The sequence below is a fragment of the Capricornis sumatraensis genome, chromosome 12 (assembly GCF_032405125.1).
Source record: "Capricornis sumatraensis isolate serow.1 chromosome 12, serow.2, whole genome shotgun sequence".
Lineage (NCBI taxonomy): Eukaryota > Metazoa > Chordata > Mammalia > Artiodactyla > Bovidae > Capricornis > Capricornis sumatraensis.
Window position 1 is genome coordinate 39,470,189 of NC_091080.1, and position 13,048 is coordinate 39,483,236.

A 13,048-nucleotide genomic window follows, 5' to 3' on the forward strand; every position below is an offset into this window, starting at 1 on the left:
TTGGGGTCAAGTGACACCTGACCTAATGATGATAAAACACATACTTCTCAGAAGAGCCGCCAAGGAGACTGGAAGGCTCAACCACTTCCCTAAATGTGCTCAACCAGAGCTGGGCTAGCATCCTAGGTCGGCACGTGTGGACTCACTGCCTCTCTGGCCAGGAGCACGGCCTGAGCCTGGGGACGGAGCCCTCAGCTTCCCCTTAGCCAGGCTGCCTCCTCCTTGCCAGGCCACGCCTTTGGCTGCTAGACACGGGTTATAGAAAACTGGAAATTTCAGATCCAAAAGTAGCACTGGAATGGATAAAGAAACTGTGGCCTCTTTGTACAATGGAATATTAATCAGCCTTTAAACAGGAGAGAATTCTAGGACCTCCTTGGTGGTCCAGTGGTTAAGAATCCACCCGCCAATGCAGGGGACACCGGTTCGATCCCTGGGCGGAGAACTAACATCCTACATGCCACACGGCAACCAAACTTGTGCACCACAACCAAGAGCCCACAGATCCCGAGTGCCACAACTAAGACCCGACACAGCCAAATAAATAAATAAGTAGATTTTTTTTTAAAAAAAAGGAAGGGAATTCTGACACATGCTATAATACGGATGAACCTTGAGGACAGGATGCTAAGTGAAATAAGCCAGTCATAAAAAGATAGAGACTGTATGACACCACCTACGTGAGGTACCTAGAGCTATCAGAGATGGAAAACGGGCTGGTAGAGGGCCAGGGGCCAGGAGGGGACGCAGAGCTGTGGTTTCATGGGGGCCAAGGTTCAGTTCTGCAGGATGAAGACAGTTCTGGAGACTGCTTGCACAATAGTAAGAACATACTTAGCCCTACAGAACTGTGCACTTAAACTCGGCTAAAATGGTAAATTCTATGTGTCTTCTACTGCAATTTTCTAAAAATAGCATGGGAGATGATCCAATCCAACATTCCCCTTCTGCAGATAAAACAAAAGAGGCTCAGAAAAGGTACAGGATTTGCACAACATCTAACAGCCATTCTAGCCACAGGCCAGGACTGGAATCCAGCTCTTTGGCTCCTTTCCAGCGTTCCTTCCTTATACCTTCCAGTAATGCGTGCCCAATCCTCCCCCAGAGGCATTGTTCAGAAAACTCACATCGTGAGATGGAAACATACTTTGAGAGTAAGCTAAAAGATATGCAGAGTACATCATGCAAAATGCCAGGCTGAATGAAGCACAAGTTGGAATCAAGATCCCTGGAAGAAATATCAATAACCTCAGATATGCAGATGACACCACCCTGATGACAGAAAGTGAACAGGAACTAAAGAACCTCTCGATGAAGGTGAAAGAGGAGAGTGAAAAAGTTGCCTTAAAACTCAACATTCAGAAAACTAAGATCACGGCGTCTGGTTCCATCACTTCATGGCAAATAGATGGGGAAACAATGGAAACAGTGACAGACTTTATTTTCTTGGGTTTCAAAATCACAGCAGATGGTGACTGCAGCCATAAAACTAGACGCCTGCTCCTTGGAAGAAAACCTATGACCAACCTAGACAGCATATTAAAAAGCAGAGACATTACTTTGCCAACAAAGGATGGTATAGTTAAAGCTATGGTTTTTCCAGTAGTCATGTATGGATGTGAGAGTTGGACCATAAAGATGGCTGAGCACATAAGACTTGATGCTTTTGAACTGTGGTGTTGGAGAAGACTCTTGAGAGTCCCTTGGACTGCAAGGAGATCCAACTAGTGAATCCTAAAGGAAATCAGTCCTGAATACTCATTGGAAGGACTGATGCTGAAGCTCCAATACTTTGGCCACCTGATGCTTAGAGCTGACTCATTAGAAAAGCCCCTGATGCTGGGAAAGATTGAGAGCAGGAGAAGGGGATGACAGAGGATGAGATGGCTGGATGGCATCACCGACTCGACAGACATGAGTTTGAGCAAGCTCCGGGAGTTGGTGATGGACAGGGAAACCTGGCGTGCTGCAGTCCTTGGGGTCTCAAAGAGTCAGACATGACCGAGTGACTGAACTGCAACAGCAAAGGGATTAATAATACCTACAACAAAAGCCACCTTTACCAGAAGCTGCACATAAAAAGTGTCCTGAACTCAACAATTCCAGCAGCCAAGCTGGAACAGGAACTAGACTTTCTGCCAGATGCCTTGGCAAAACCAAAGAAAATCAACTGAAATTCCACAGCTTTCTGTTATTAAGCACTGCAGCTCTGACTGCCGGATACAATAGGTAGGAAATGACTGACCAGTTCAAACGGCTCAATTTGTAAACTGTAAAAATAAAATATCCAAGGACCGCCTGATTTAGGTGAACTGAAATGGAACCAAAATGGTCTTCATTAATTTCCCCTTTGAGAAAGAAAATCGGAGTAAATGAACTAATTGACAGAACATTTAAAATTCTGTCTCCAGCTTCCCTTGTGAAAAGGCTTAATTCTTCCTAAGAAGAAACACATGGTTTATTTTATTATCTCTTCTGCTGTGTGTTTCTGACACCATCAGTATCCATCAAAACGTGCTCACTGTCAAAAGTTCTCTAGGTCAACGGAACTGCTACTCAGAAACGAAAGACATCTGCTACCAGGGCACCCACCCCACAGACAGCTCCTACCCTAGCCAGAAAAACACAGATCTAAGACAACCTTCAGTACAGCTTTTATCTTTAAAGCACAAGAGATTTGAACACTTGCAATCCATATAGCACTTGCATGCTTAGTTTATAAATCCTTCATTAAAAGAAGATTTAAAAAAAAAAAAGCCTCACAAGAATTTGCTATGAAATCTTTTAAGTAAAGAATTAAACTGGCATCTTCAGCTTGATCACAACCACCCAGCCACCCCTGTGTCGGAAACTTCTTGAAAGGTTGCATGGGGCCTTTCTTGCTGTCACAGCAGGTAAACGTGTAAATAGGGATGGGCACTGCTCTCAGTGGCAGACACACAACACAATCTTCAAAACTGCTTTGTGAGGGCAGTCCTGTTCCAGATGAGGGAACTGAGCATGGGTGTGTCCACCGGGGGCCAGGGTGGGAGAAGGACCGTGAACCACAGCAGTCTGGCTCCAGAGCCTGGCTCCACGCCTATGTCCCACAGGGCCCAGTGTCACAGGCCAGCGCAAGACGGAAGGCAGGTCGAAGTCACCCCCAGAGCTTGGCTGAGGCCATGCACAGCATGAGCTGGGAAGGGCATGCTCCACAGAAAGCGGGGGTGGGCCAGAATTCAGCAGAGCCAGGGACCTGGGGGCCAGGAGACGCATCTGGGCCAGAGGGCAGGCCCCGGTCGGGACGGCAGGACGATGGCCACCTCGGGATTCAGGTGAGGAGCCTCCTGACGCCAACCAGGGAAGTTGAGTGGCTTGGGGAAGGCCCCCAGCTCTGAGCAGGACTGGCCTGGTTCTAGGGAACCAGTGCCCTTGACTGCAGTGAGCAGTGGGGCGAGCAGGACGGCCTTCTGGGCCGCAGTGACGGCTCCCAGGCGTGCTGAGCGTGATACACCAAGGACAACCCCAGTGAGCATGATTACTGTCAAGCACCTTAAGTCCTATCTCGGGTTCATCCTCAGACAGACTTCAGACGACCTTGGACAAATTGATTCTCCTCCATCTCCCAGCCTTGGCATGGGCTACAGTAGACATTTCATCATTGCCTCTCCTCAGGGGATTAATGGCTTTTTGGCTCCGTAGCCAAGCACAGATGGGGTTAATGACACTTTTCAAGGACTTTAATACCTTTGCATGAAAAAAATGACACTAAGATATAGGACTTACCTTATCTCTGCTTATATTCATATATGTATTTAAGGCCAAAAATATATGTATTTCCTCTTGGAAAGATGAGTAAAAACCTATATTTGAAAGTATATGCTATAATTGCTAAATCTATTATACAAAATTTTAAATCCCTATTAATAACCCTTAAATTCATAATCAGCTTCATTACGGCCAAACACGTGCCAATGCACAGGGCAGCGTAATACAAAATTACAGCGTGAAAAATTCACGGAGTCTGAAAGTGTGGATTCTGACTTCACCTTTTAATAGTCACGTGACCTCGATCAACTCACTTCTCTAGGCGTGTATTTTCTCTGCTCTGTATGTGAGTATCTGCTTTGCTTAGCAATAACACGACCACTGAGTAAAACAAACCGAATTAAACGTCTGAAATGCTTTATTAACCATAAAGAATCATAAAACCATAAGGAATTATTCTCCTCAGTTCCCTTGTGTGGGAAACCCATGGTATAGTTAGAACAGATCACATTCTGTTGGTAAAAGAAACATTCTATTTAAAAACATTTTTATACTAATTGTGGGGTAAAAAAGAGAGTCAACTGAGCCTTAATTAATGCGACAAAAACAACTCATATTTTAAACAATATTCTCTTTCTCAAATGCTAAACTGATCTAATGCAACTCCAAATGCTAAAATTTAGATGCAGTTCTTAAATGCAACCACTGATTGGAGAGGAGCAGCTCTGAGATCTGGGAAAATGCTGTTCCCTCTCATGGGTCCCCCACGTCTTCATTTCAGGTTCTGACTGTACAAGGAGCCTGGTGGTCACCTTTGGGGTCTCTCAGCCAGTCCCCAGGATGCCCTCTCACTTAAGGTCACCTCAAGGTGAGGGGCACTCAGGGACTTGTGACCCCGACACAGCACACGTTTCACAGGCTGGGAAAACTAGGTCCAAGGTCAAGTCCATGGGGTCTCAAAGAGTCAGACACGACTGGGCCACTGAACAACAACCTAAGACGTGGTAAGACCAGAAAAAAATCTACAGTGTCCAAGTTAAGACTTCTAAAATGTCTAGCTCCATATCCAAATACCTTTTTTCTTAAGATAAAATTTAAAACCAAGTGGATCTGCCTTAATGAAGGTGTTTTTTTTTTTAAGCAAGACTATCTGTGAGTTGCTGCTGTGGATTCAAAAATCAATGTTGACCAACATTTCATTAATTCTTTGAAAGATGTAATCATTATAGCTCCCATTAAAGAAAAGACAAACAAATCTCAGACCGCAAGAATAGATTTGATTTTAGAATTAGTACCTTAGACTGTTTGGCCTCTTTCTTCACATCTTCAGAAACCAAAGCAAAAGCTGGGGGGAAGGGAGAAATAAGAAACATTTGTACATTAAAATCAGCAATTAAGATTCATTCTCATATTCAACAGTTTTGCTTAAAATGGAAAAAAAAATTATACTTTAACAGAATAAATTTTGCTCGTTTTAAAAGCAGCTGCATTGCTGCAAACTAGTACCGAAGGCCGCCTTTCTCCACTGGTGTGAAGTCAACAGGCTCAGGTGCCCAGAGAAGGAAACATTACATCTAAAGAAAGAGGATACCATTTCTATCTGTAGCTAAAAACCACAAGACAGAGGCATACAGAGGACAACTTCCTAGAAACCTGAATTCTGGTGCCTTCCAAAGCAAAGGGGAATTGCTGAGATTCCACTGGGAAGAAGTGCAAATTCCCACTCTCACATCCCTGCCAGAGCCCGGCGGGCAGCGGAGCGAAATCTGAGGCAAGCTGTCCACCTCTGCGGGTTTGGGTCAGTGCTGTGGTGTAGAGGCTGCTCCAGGCACGTGGGGAGAGTTACCAGAACCCGGCTAAAGCCACGGTGCCAGGGGAGAGAGAGGAAGTAGAATCATTCCCCATTTAGAATGACCTTGAGTCGGAGCCCATAAATAGACGAAGATATCCCCAGAGACACATCTAGGCTCTACATTAAAATAATAATAATAATCTGACAGTAACATGTGGAAAATAGGAAGTAAAATGATAAACCAGTCAGGATGGTTAACCAGACAAAACCATAATACCTTAACTTTACAGTGCATTTCTCCTGAAAAGGTAAGAGGAAAGCATTTCATAGAGTCTGCTTTCTCCAATTAGCATTCCCAAGAGAAAACAAGAAGGTAGGAAGGGATGGCCAGACAATTCCAGGGAACAACAGAAGAGTGCAAGGCGCAGGGGTGGTGGGCAGGACAGGATTCTAGGCAACGGAGAAGACCCTGCTCAGCAGCAGGAGACAGGACCACCCATCCTGATGCCTGGAATCCTCCCACCCCAGCCCCAGACATCCACTGCCTCAAATCTAAAACATATTCACACTCGGAAGCAAATGACTAACGTGGTTTAATCACTTCCACTTCCAGGATGACATTTCAGAAGGCAGGTAAAATCCAGATGAACCTCTCTGTGGGGACTGAGATCCCAGGTAGCACTGTAGGAGGCTCTGGAGAGTGCAGTGCCCCCCCCCCCATGGACCCCAACACCCCCTCCCCACCCTTCACTGCTTTATTCTTCTCCAGAGCGCTTACCACCACTGACACAGTCTATAGCTATTTGTCTATTGCTTGTCTTCTGTGTTCGTTTAATGTAAGCCTCATGATGGCAGGAATATGGTTTTATGTACTGTTTTCCCCCTACAACAGGGGCAGCACACAGAAGAAAGTCAATAAATATTTATCGAATAAGTGAACAAATGAATGAAAGTTTTCCCAAACCATCATTTAAGGGCTGTCTCTTTATACTGACATCGCCAACCATGGAGAACAAAGGACTTTAGTGCCCCCACTGAATTCATGGTCACTAAGATCAATGCTTAATTCACTTTTTACACACACACACCCCCCAAGACAAATGCAAAGCCCAAATCATTCACAAAGTTCTAAGAAGGGAGGAGAGATTTAACATCAAACACCATTTACATTCTGGTTCTGGGTATTTAATATTTTGGTTTTGTTTTACTTATCTCTAAACTAGCAAACACATTTAAAACCCTCAAGAAGATCCCAAAAATTGATTAATAAACATCTTGCAAGGAGGCTGCAACACATCAACGCCCCTCAGCATCACAGAATTCTAGAAAACAAAACAGTGTGTCAACCTATGGGATGTAAAAACTGTGGTCGATCTAACACAGGACTCTTGAGTCTCAAAAATTCATCTCCCCAAACCCTGTGCATGTCATGCTAAGTTGCTTCAGTCATGTCCAACTGTAGCCCATCAGCCTCGTCTGTCCATGGGACTTCCCAGGCAAGAATCCTGGAGTGGGTTGACATGCCCTCCTCCACGGAATCTTCCGGACTCTCCTGTGGCTCCTGCTTTGCAGAGGGATTCCTATCATGGAGCCACCAGGGGAAGCCCTCCCCCAACCTCATGGATGCCTAATTCTAAGCATGGACAGTCAAAGCTCTCTGGACTAGAATTTCCTTTTATCAAGAAAAAATAACCTTCCCAGTGTAACAAATTCAGTGACTCCTCAGCTAATAAGCAGGGTTAGTCTTAACCTCATTTTTCTTGATAGGCCACGTGGCCTTGTGAAAAAGAAGAGTGTGTCAACACAAAAGCCCTTACCCTTCGGAACAGACTCTGTACTGAAGAAAAAGTGTCTTCAGTACGAATTGGTTCTAAATACTACTAACACACCACCTTTCATAAACAAGCAGCTAATGCTAGCTGACAGTGTTACTGTTTAAAGTAAGAATTACCTTCAGGAAAGATGCTCCCCATAAATCAAGTGAATTCCACAATAAAAACACCATACTTTTATTCAGACAAGGATTAACTGAGGGAAGGGTAAACTAGATTTTAATTCTCTGCAAAAAATATACCAGCTGCCCAGGTGACTTAGTGGTGAAGAATCCACCTGCCAATTCAGGAGATGTAGTTCATTCCCTGGGTCGGGAAGATCCCCTGGAGGAGGGCATAGCAACCCACTCCAGTATTCTTGCCTGGAGAATCTCATGGACAGAGAGGAGCCTGGTGGTCTACAGTCTATGGAGTCCCAAAAAATTGGAGATGACTCGGCCACTAAATGACAACAAAAAGTTAAAATATCCTTTAAAAACAAGTAACAAATAAAACATTTCTCCCCATCACTCTATGAAATTAAAAACTCCTTCTTCCCATGACAGAAATAAATTATATAATATTTAAAGCAATAACATATGAAATGCAGTAACTTGCACGCATAAGAGCAAATCAGAACATGGCAAGATAATCCCCATTAGATGAATATTAAGAAAAACACTAGCTGGTTTTATCTTTGCATAATCTAAATAAAGAAATCATCAAGGAACCAAATGCATTTTGAAGGCACAGGATATGCTATCTCATTAACAAATCCAAATATAAAATGATGAATCACTGACAGAATTCCTACCAGCTTCCCTGTTGGCTCAGATGGTAAAGAATCTGCCTGCAATGCAGGAGACCTGGGTTCAATCCCTAGTCCAGGAAGATCTCCTGGGAAGGGAATGGCAACCCACTCCAGTATTCTTGCCTGGGAAATCCCATGGACACAGGAATCCACGGGTCACAAAGAGTCGGACACAACTCTGCGACTAACACCTTACCAGCAGAATCCCAGCTTTTGCAGTTTGTGGAAATGAAGGAGAAACGGTGCTGACAGAGGAGGAAAGCGAGAAAAATTAGCGAGTGAGGTCAGAAATTATCTGTTACCTTCGACAACCATAACAAGAATACAGAGTGGGACTCTCCCACAGCAGGAGGGAGGCAGAGACCTCAGCAAGGAGGGGTGGCTTCCAGGGGCTCAGTGTTTGCTGTTTGGCTTCATACTAATTTCCAGATTCAGTGGGGGGAAAAAATATTCTTGAAAGCTTGGCCTTAATGCACACTTCGAGAAATATTCTAAAAGGTAAATCATGCTCTTCTATGCCAAGCGGCTGTTTAAAAAGTAATTTTCCCTTTTCTATCTTCAACATGCATTCCTGTAACAGCTACAGGGAACTATATTTAAAGTGCAAATCAGGGCAAGCAATAGAAATAAGACCTTTCTCGTGATAACTTTAGATAATTCAAGCCAACGAATGTGTGTGAGCACACCTACCCCGAGAGATACATCAAATTTTACAGCGATCCCGGGCCTGAGATTTATAGGCTAGCCTCGGCCCTATGAGTGTAAGAAACGGGAGAGGAATTAATTCCGATGCATTTAAGCAACACTAATCAACTGTCTTCCGTCCATCCCCCCAGGGGAGGGAGGAAGCAGGACCAGCCCAGGCAAGAAAAGACCCCTGAGCCTCCCATCTCTGCTTTGTTCCCTTAGCCAACTCACCCTCCCAAACTCTCCCTGTAACCTTTATCACAGAAATCAAATTAAGTACCAAACATGGAAAGCAAGACGCTAAGTGGCCCCCTCAGAGGAGAGCTGCCAGGATGGGAGAGCTGTGGCATGGGCAGAGAGGGTTTAGTGAAGGTTCAGGACTAAAGGCTCAGGAGGTGTCGGTGGAGGAAATAAACGAGCACCACGGGACCAGGCGGTCCTGGGCCCCCACCCCAGCCGTCTGGGACAGAGCCCAGCCCTGGAAGCCTTGGCTGGCGCCCCCAGGCTCAGGGCTCCCCCTGGTCCGTTCTCTGCTGTGACCTACTTCACATAACAGGTTTCAGTGGCAAACCCGGCTCCCTAGGGCTTCCAGGTTTAATTCCAGCTCCTCCAAAGGAGCCTGGACTCCAGGATGCAAGGCCTGCAGCCAATTTAACTGGTCCCACACCCTGCTTTGAAGATAATCCCTGGCAGCAGAGGGAACAGAAACCAAGGCGTCTGCCCAAGCACCTGCATTCCTCATGCTCCTCTCACAGAGCCACTGTCTCCAGGGTTGCAGACGTGGGGGCGGGGGGCACCCTGCATGGGGCTCCCGTGACTCTGCGGGGCCAAGGCCAGGAGGGCAGAATCCAGGCAGCTGAAGAGCCCATGGGTGAGCCCACGCAACACACCACACGGGCTCAGAATGGGGCCTGCCTGGCACGTGCTGGGGGCTCTGGGTGTGAGCAGCCACTGTCAGTATCATTATTAATGTATGCTTTCGCGTGTTCAACAGAAAGTCAAAGAGGGGCTGCCTGAGTTAAAGCACCAGGCTTTATGCTAGGAGCTGGGTGACGATGACGAACCAGCGGCTCCCCAAGGAGGTCTAACCCCACAGACAAGTCCTGTGTCAACAGCCAAGGGCCGACGGGCGCCCTCTGACGGCACCGCCGCCCAGGGAGTCCCTGAGAAGGAGGGAGGGCAAAGCACCAAGCAGGGCAGCAAGTCCAACGCCAGGCAGCAGAGACTCCAAGCACAAGAGGAGGAGGCCCAGAAACAGGCTTCTGCACACAAAGCACGTCCAACAGTCCAGCATGCCGAGCATGGGCACCTTGGGGGCGGGGAGGAGTGACCTGGGCATGGACACCTTGGCGGGGTGCAGGGTGGGGTTGTTGCGTGACTGGGGCCCGGGGTGAGGCTGGAATGGCAGGGCCACATCCTGAAAGGGGTCAGTCCGGTTTTACTCCGAGTGCCACTGAAAGCTTTCTGAGGCTTTTAGGAAGGGGGATACCATGCTGAAAGGTGTGCCTGAGACCAGTTTCCAGAGGCAGCATGTGGGGTGGGCTGTGGAGAGACAAACAGCACGCCACCAGCCAGGAGGGTGGTGGAGCCAGACACCGAGAGCTAAGGGACCTAATGAAGGTGAGGCGACTCCTGGGCACAGCAGGTGGGGAGCCAGAGTCGCGCTGAGGTGTTAAAGCAGCAGCATCTCCAGCTTTGGAGACGGACCCCACGAGTGGATGAGGGCAGGGAAGGGCCGACGGGGAGACAAGCGTAGGTGACTCCAGGTTTCAGATCTGAGCGACAGGGTAAGCCTGGGGCTCCATTCAGATGCTACAGGATAAAGGACGGTGAGCAGACTGTGAGAAAACTCAACGTGGTTCCCAGTTTCCCGAGCTGCTGCAGGGGATTCAGGTGGAAACACCCCCATCGCGGCCTGGTCCCCAGTGCAGCTCAGCGCAGAGGTGTGAGAGGAGTTTCCACACTCGGTGTCTCCGCGGCATGGTGGAACCAGAGCCACAAAGCTGGATGCTCAAGACGGAAGCAGGGGAACCCCAACATCTCAGGGACTAAACTGCCAAGGAGACAGAAAGGCGTGGCCAGGCAGAGAGAAGGCAGGCGTGTGAGATGTTTTCTGAGCCCTCTCCTTAAGAGCACCTGAGAAGGATGGACGGAAGAGCTAGAGACCTTTGCTCAGGGACCAAATATAAACAGCAAACTCTCGGGAAAAGAGATCCCCTGCTCTGGGGACCACGCCAGCACCATTCCACCATCAACGGCAGGTAGAGAACATTCAGGGTCGGGAACCTCTTCACTGTGTTCCTTGGGATTCCCAACCTTTTCAAAGGATGCAGCCAGTTGGGAGAAGGCAGGAGAGGCGAGGCTCCCCCATGGCAGGGAGCACACAGACCCCGCTTTCTTTCTGCCTGAGCCCCCGGCTGCCCACACTGGATCTCACTCCATCTGAAACACGTCCCCTGTTTCCTCACAGAAATCAGCGCGAAATGGAGTCTGGAACACAGACTTTCCCTCACTCAGCAGCAACATTTGCCAGGACCAATATACTCTACATGCCAGAGGGTTAGCATATGTACAGGAAAGACAATAAACGGGGGCGGGGGGGGGGGGGAGAAAGAATTATATATTTTAGGAAAGAAAAGATCTTTTGCTTCTTTGATTCATATCTCATTTAAACAGATGATATGAAAACCGATATGCCACTCAGGATCTGAAAAGAAGCAAACTCCAACTCAGAGTTTGGCGACGAAGTAATAAGCAGGGTCCACAGGCGGAGTCGTGGGTTGGGGCAGAAGAACCCTGCGCACACACCCCACCCCCGAGAACACCCAGAAGGGGTCCGGGAGAGCAACATGCAAACACAGGAAGTCAGAGCTCCGTCCCACTCCCTTTACGCTGCTGGAGAACATTCGGCAGTCAACTGTCAGGCTCGTTTTATGCCTGACTTTTAGTATCTTAGTTCTAAAAAATAAAATGTGGCTCCCAGGGCTTCCTGGTGGCTCAGTGGCAAAGAATCCGCTGGCCAGTGCAGGAGACACAGGTTCAATCCCTGATCCGGGAAGATCCCACATGCCGCAGAGCAGCTAAGCCCAAGGGCCACAAATACGGAGCCTGTGCTCTGAAGCCGGGGAGGGGGTCACAAGAGAAGCCACCGCAATGAGAAGCCTGTGCACAGCAACAAGGAGGAGCCCCCGACTAGAGAAAAGCCTGTGTGGCGACGAAGACCCAGCACAGCCACACAAAACAAACGGGTCCCCAAAAGCACACCGGTCAGTGCCGCTGAATCCATGGCGCCCACAGTCTGAGACGTTCCAGGAACTCATCTAAAAAACACCTTTGATCCAACAGCCCACTGCTCCAGGTTTTGAGACTGACACTCCAGGTACTAGAGTCCCTCCAGTAGCATCTATAAATCTGCCAAACAATACTGGAACCAGAGGAAGACTTCTGAGTTCCAATTCTGGGGTTTCTCATTCCCTTCCCAAGAAGGCAAAGCCCCTGAATGCCGAGTATCAGGCCTCACCTCCACACTCTGCTTTCCCCATAACAGCTCCTTACTCCACCTTAAGACAAAGCAACCAGCAATCACCTTTACATTCTACAGACGTGCAGTCACAGTCCCAGTTCAGATCTGGGCCAGGATGGTCCCACCAGGGCTCTGCAATGTGCCAGCAGACACAACTCACCTGGCGCCTTGTTAAAGACACAGATCCCCGGGGCCTTGTCTTGGCTCTCCTGAATCAGAAAAAGCTGGAGCTGGAACCCAGAAATCTGCATTTTAACAAAGGAGACTCTTTAAGACCCTGAAGTGTTCCCATGCGTGCTGAAGTCCGACACCCGCTCAAAGGAACAGAACGCCTTTTTTTTTTTCCTTCCCCCAGCTGAGTTTGGCCATTTATCTTCCTTTGCTTCCTTCATCTCATAAATGACAAACAAGCTCCTGCCTATCCACCCTCGAGGATCTGGAGAAGATAAATTCAGTGTGATGTGTAAAGAGCCTTGAGCTTCTTATGGGAAGCAATGATGTAAACCAAAACATATCACCTTGTAAGATCATAAAATATTCCTTTAGGAGTGAAAGTAAGTTGTATCCCTAGGAGAGACTGGCACTGCTGTAGTTGAGATGCATTCAAATCGTATTTGATGATACTTTAACTCATTCGTTTTGGTTAAACTTGCTGCTCTACATCAGATCAGCTTTAT

At 47.5% G+C, this 13,048-nt stretch overlaps 1 protein-coding gene across 1 annotated transcript in view; it reads right to left on the minus strand.

Annotated features, from left to right (window-relative positions):
• B3GLCT (beta 3-glucosyltransferase) overlaps positions 1-13,048 on the minus strand; it is a 108,509-nt gene that overhangs the window by 88,377 nt on the left and 7,084 nt on the right. Inside the window, exon 2 of the mRNA XM_068984356.1 lies at positions 5,043-5,092. Within this exon, the coding sequence (XP_068840457.1) occupies positions 5,043-5,092 (50 nt within the window). The remainder of the gene's footprint in view (positions 1-5,042; positions 5,093-13,048) is intronic.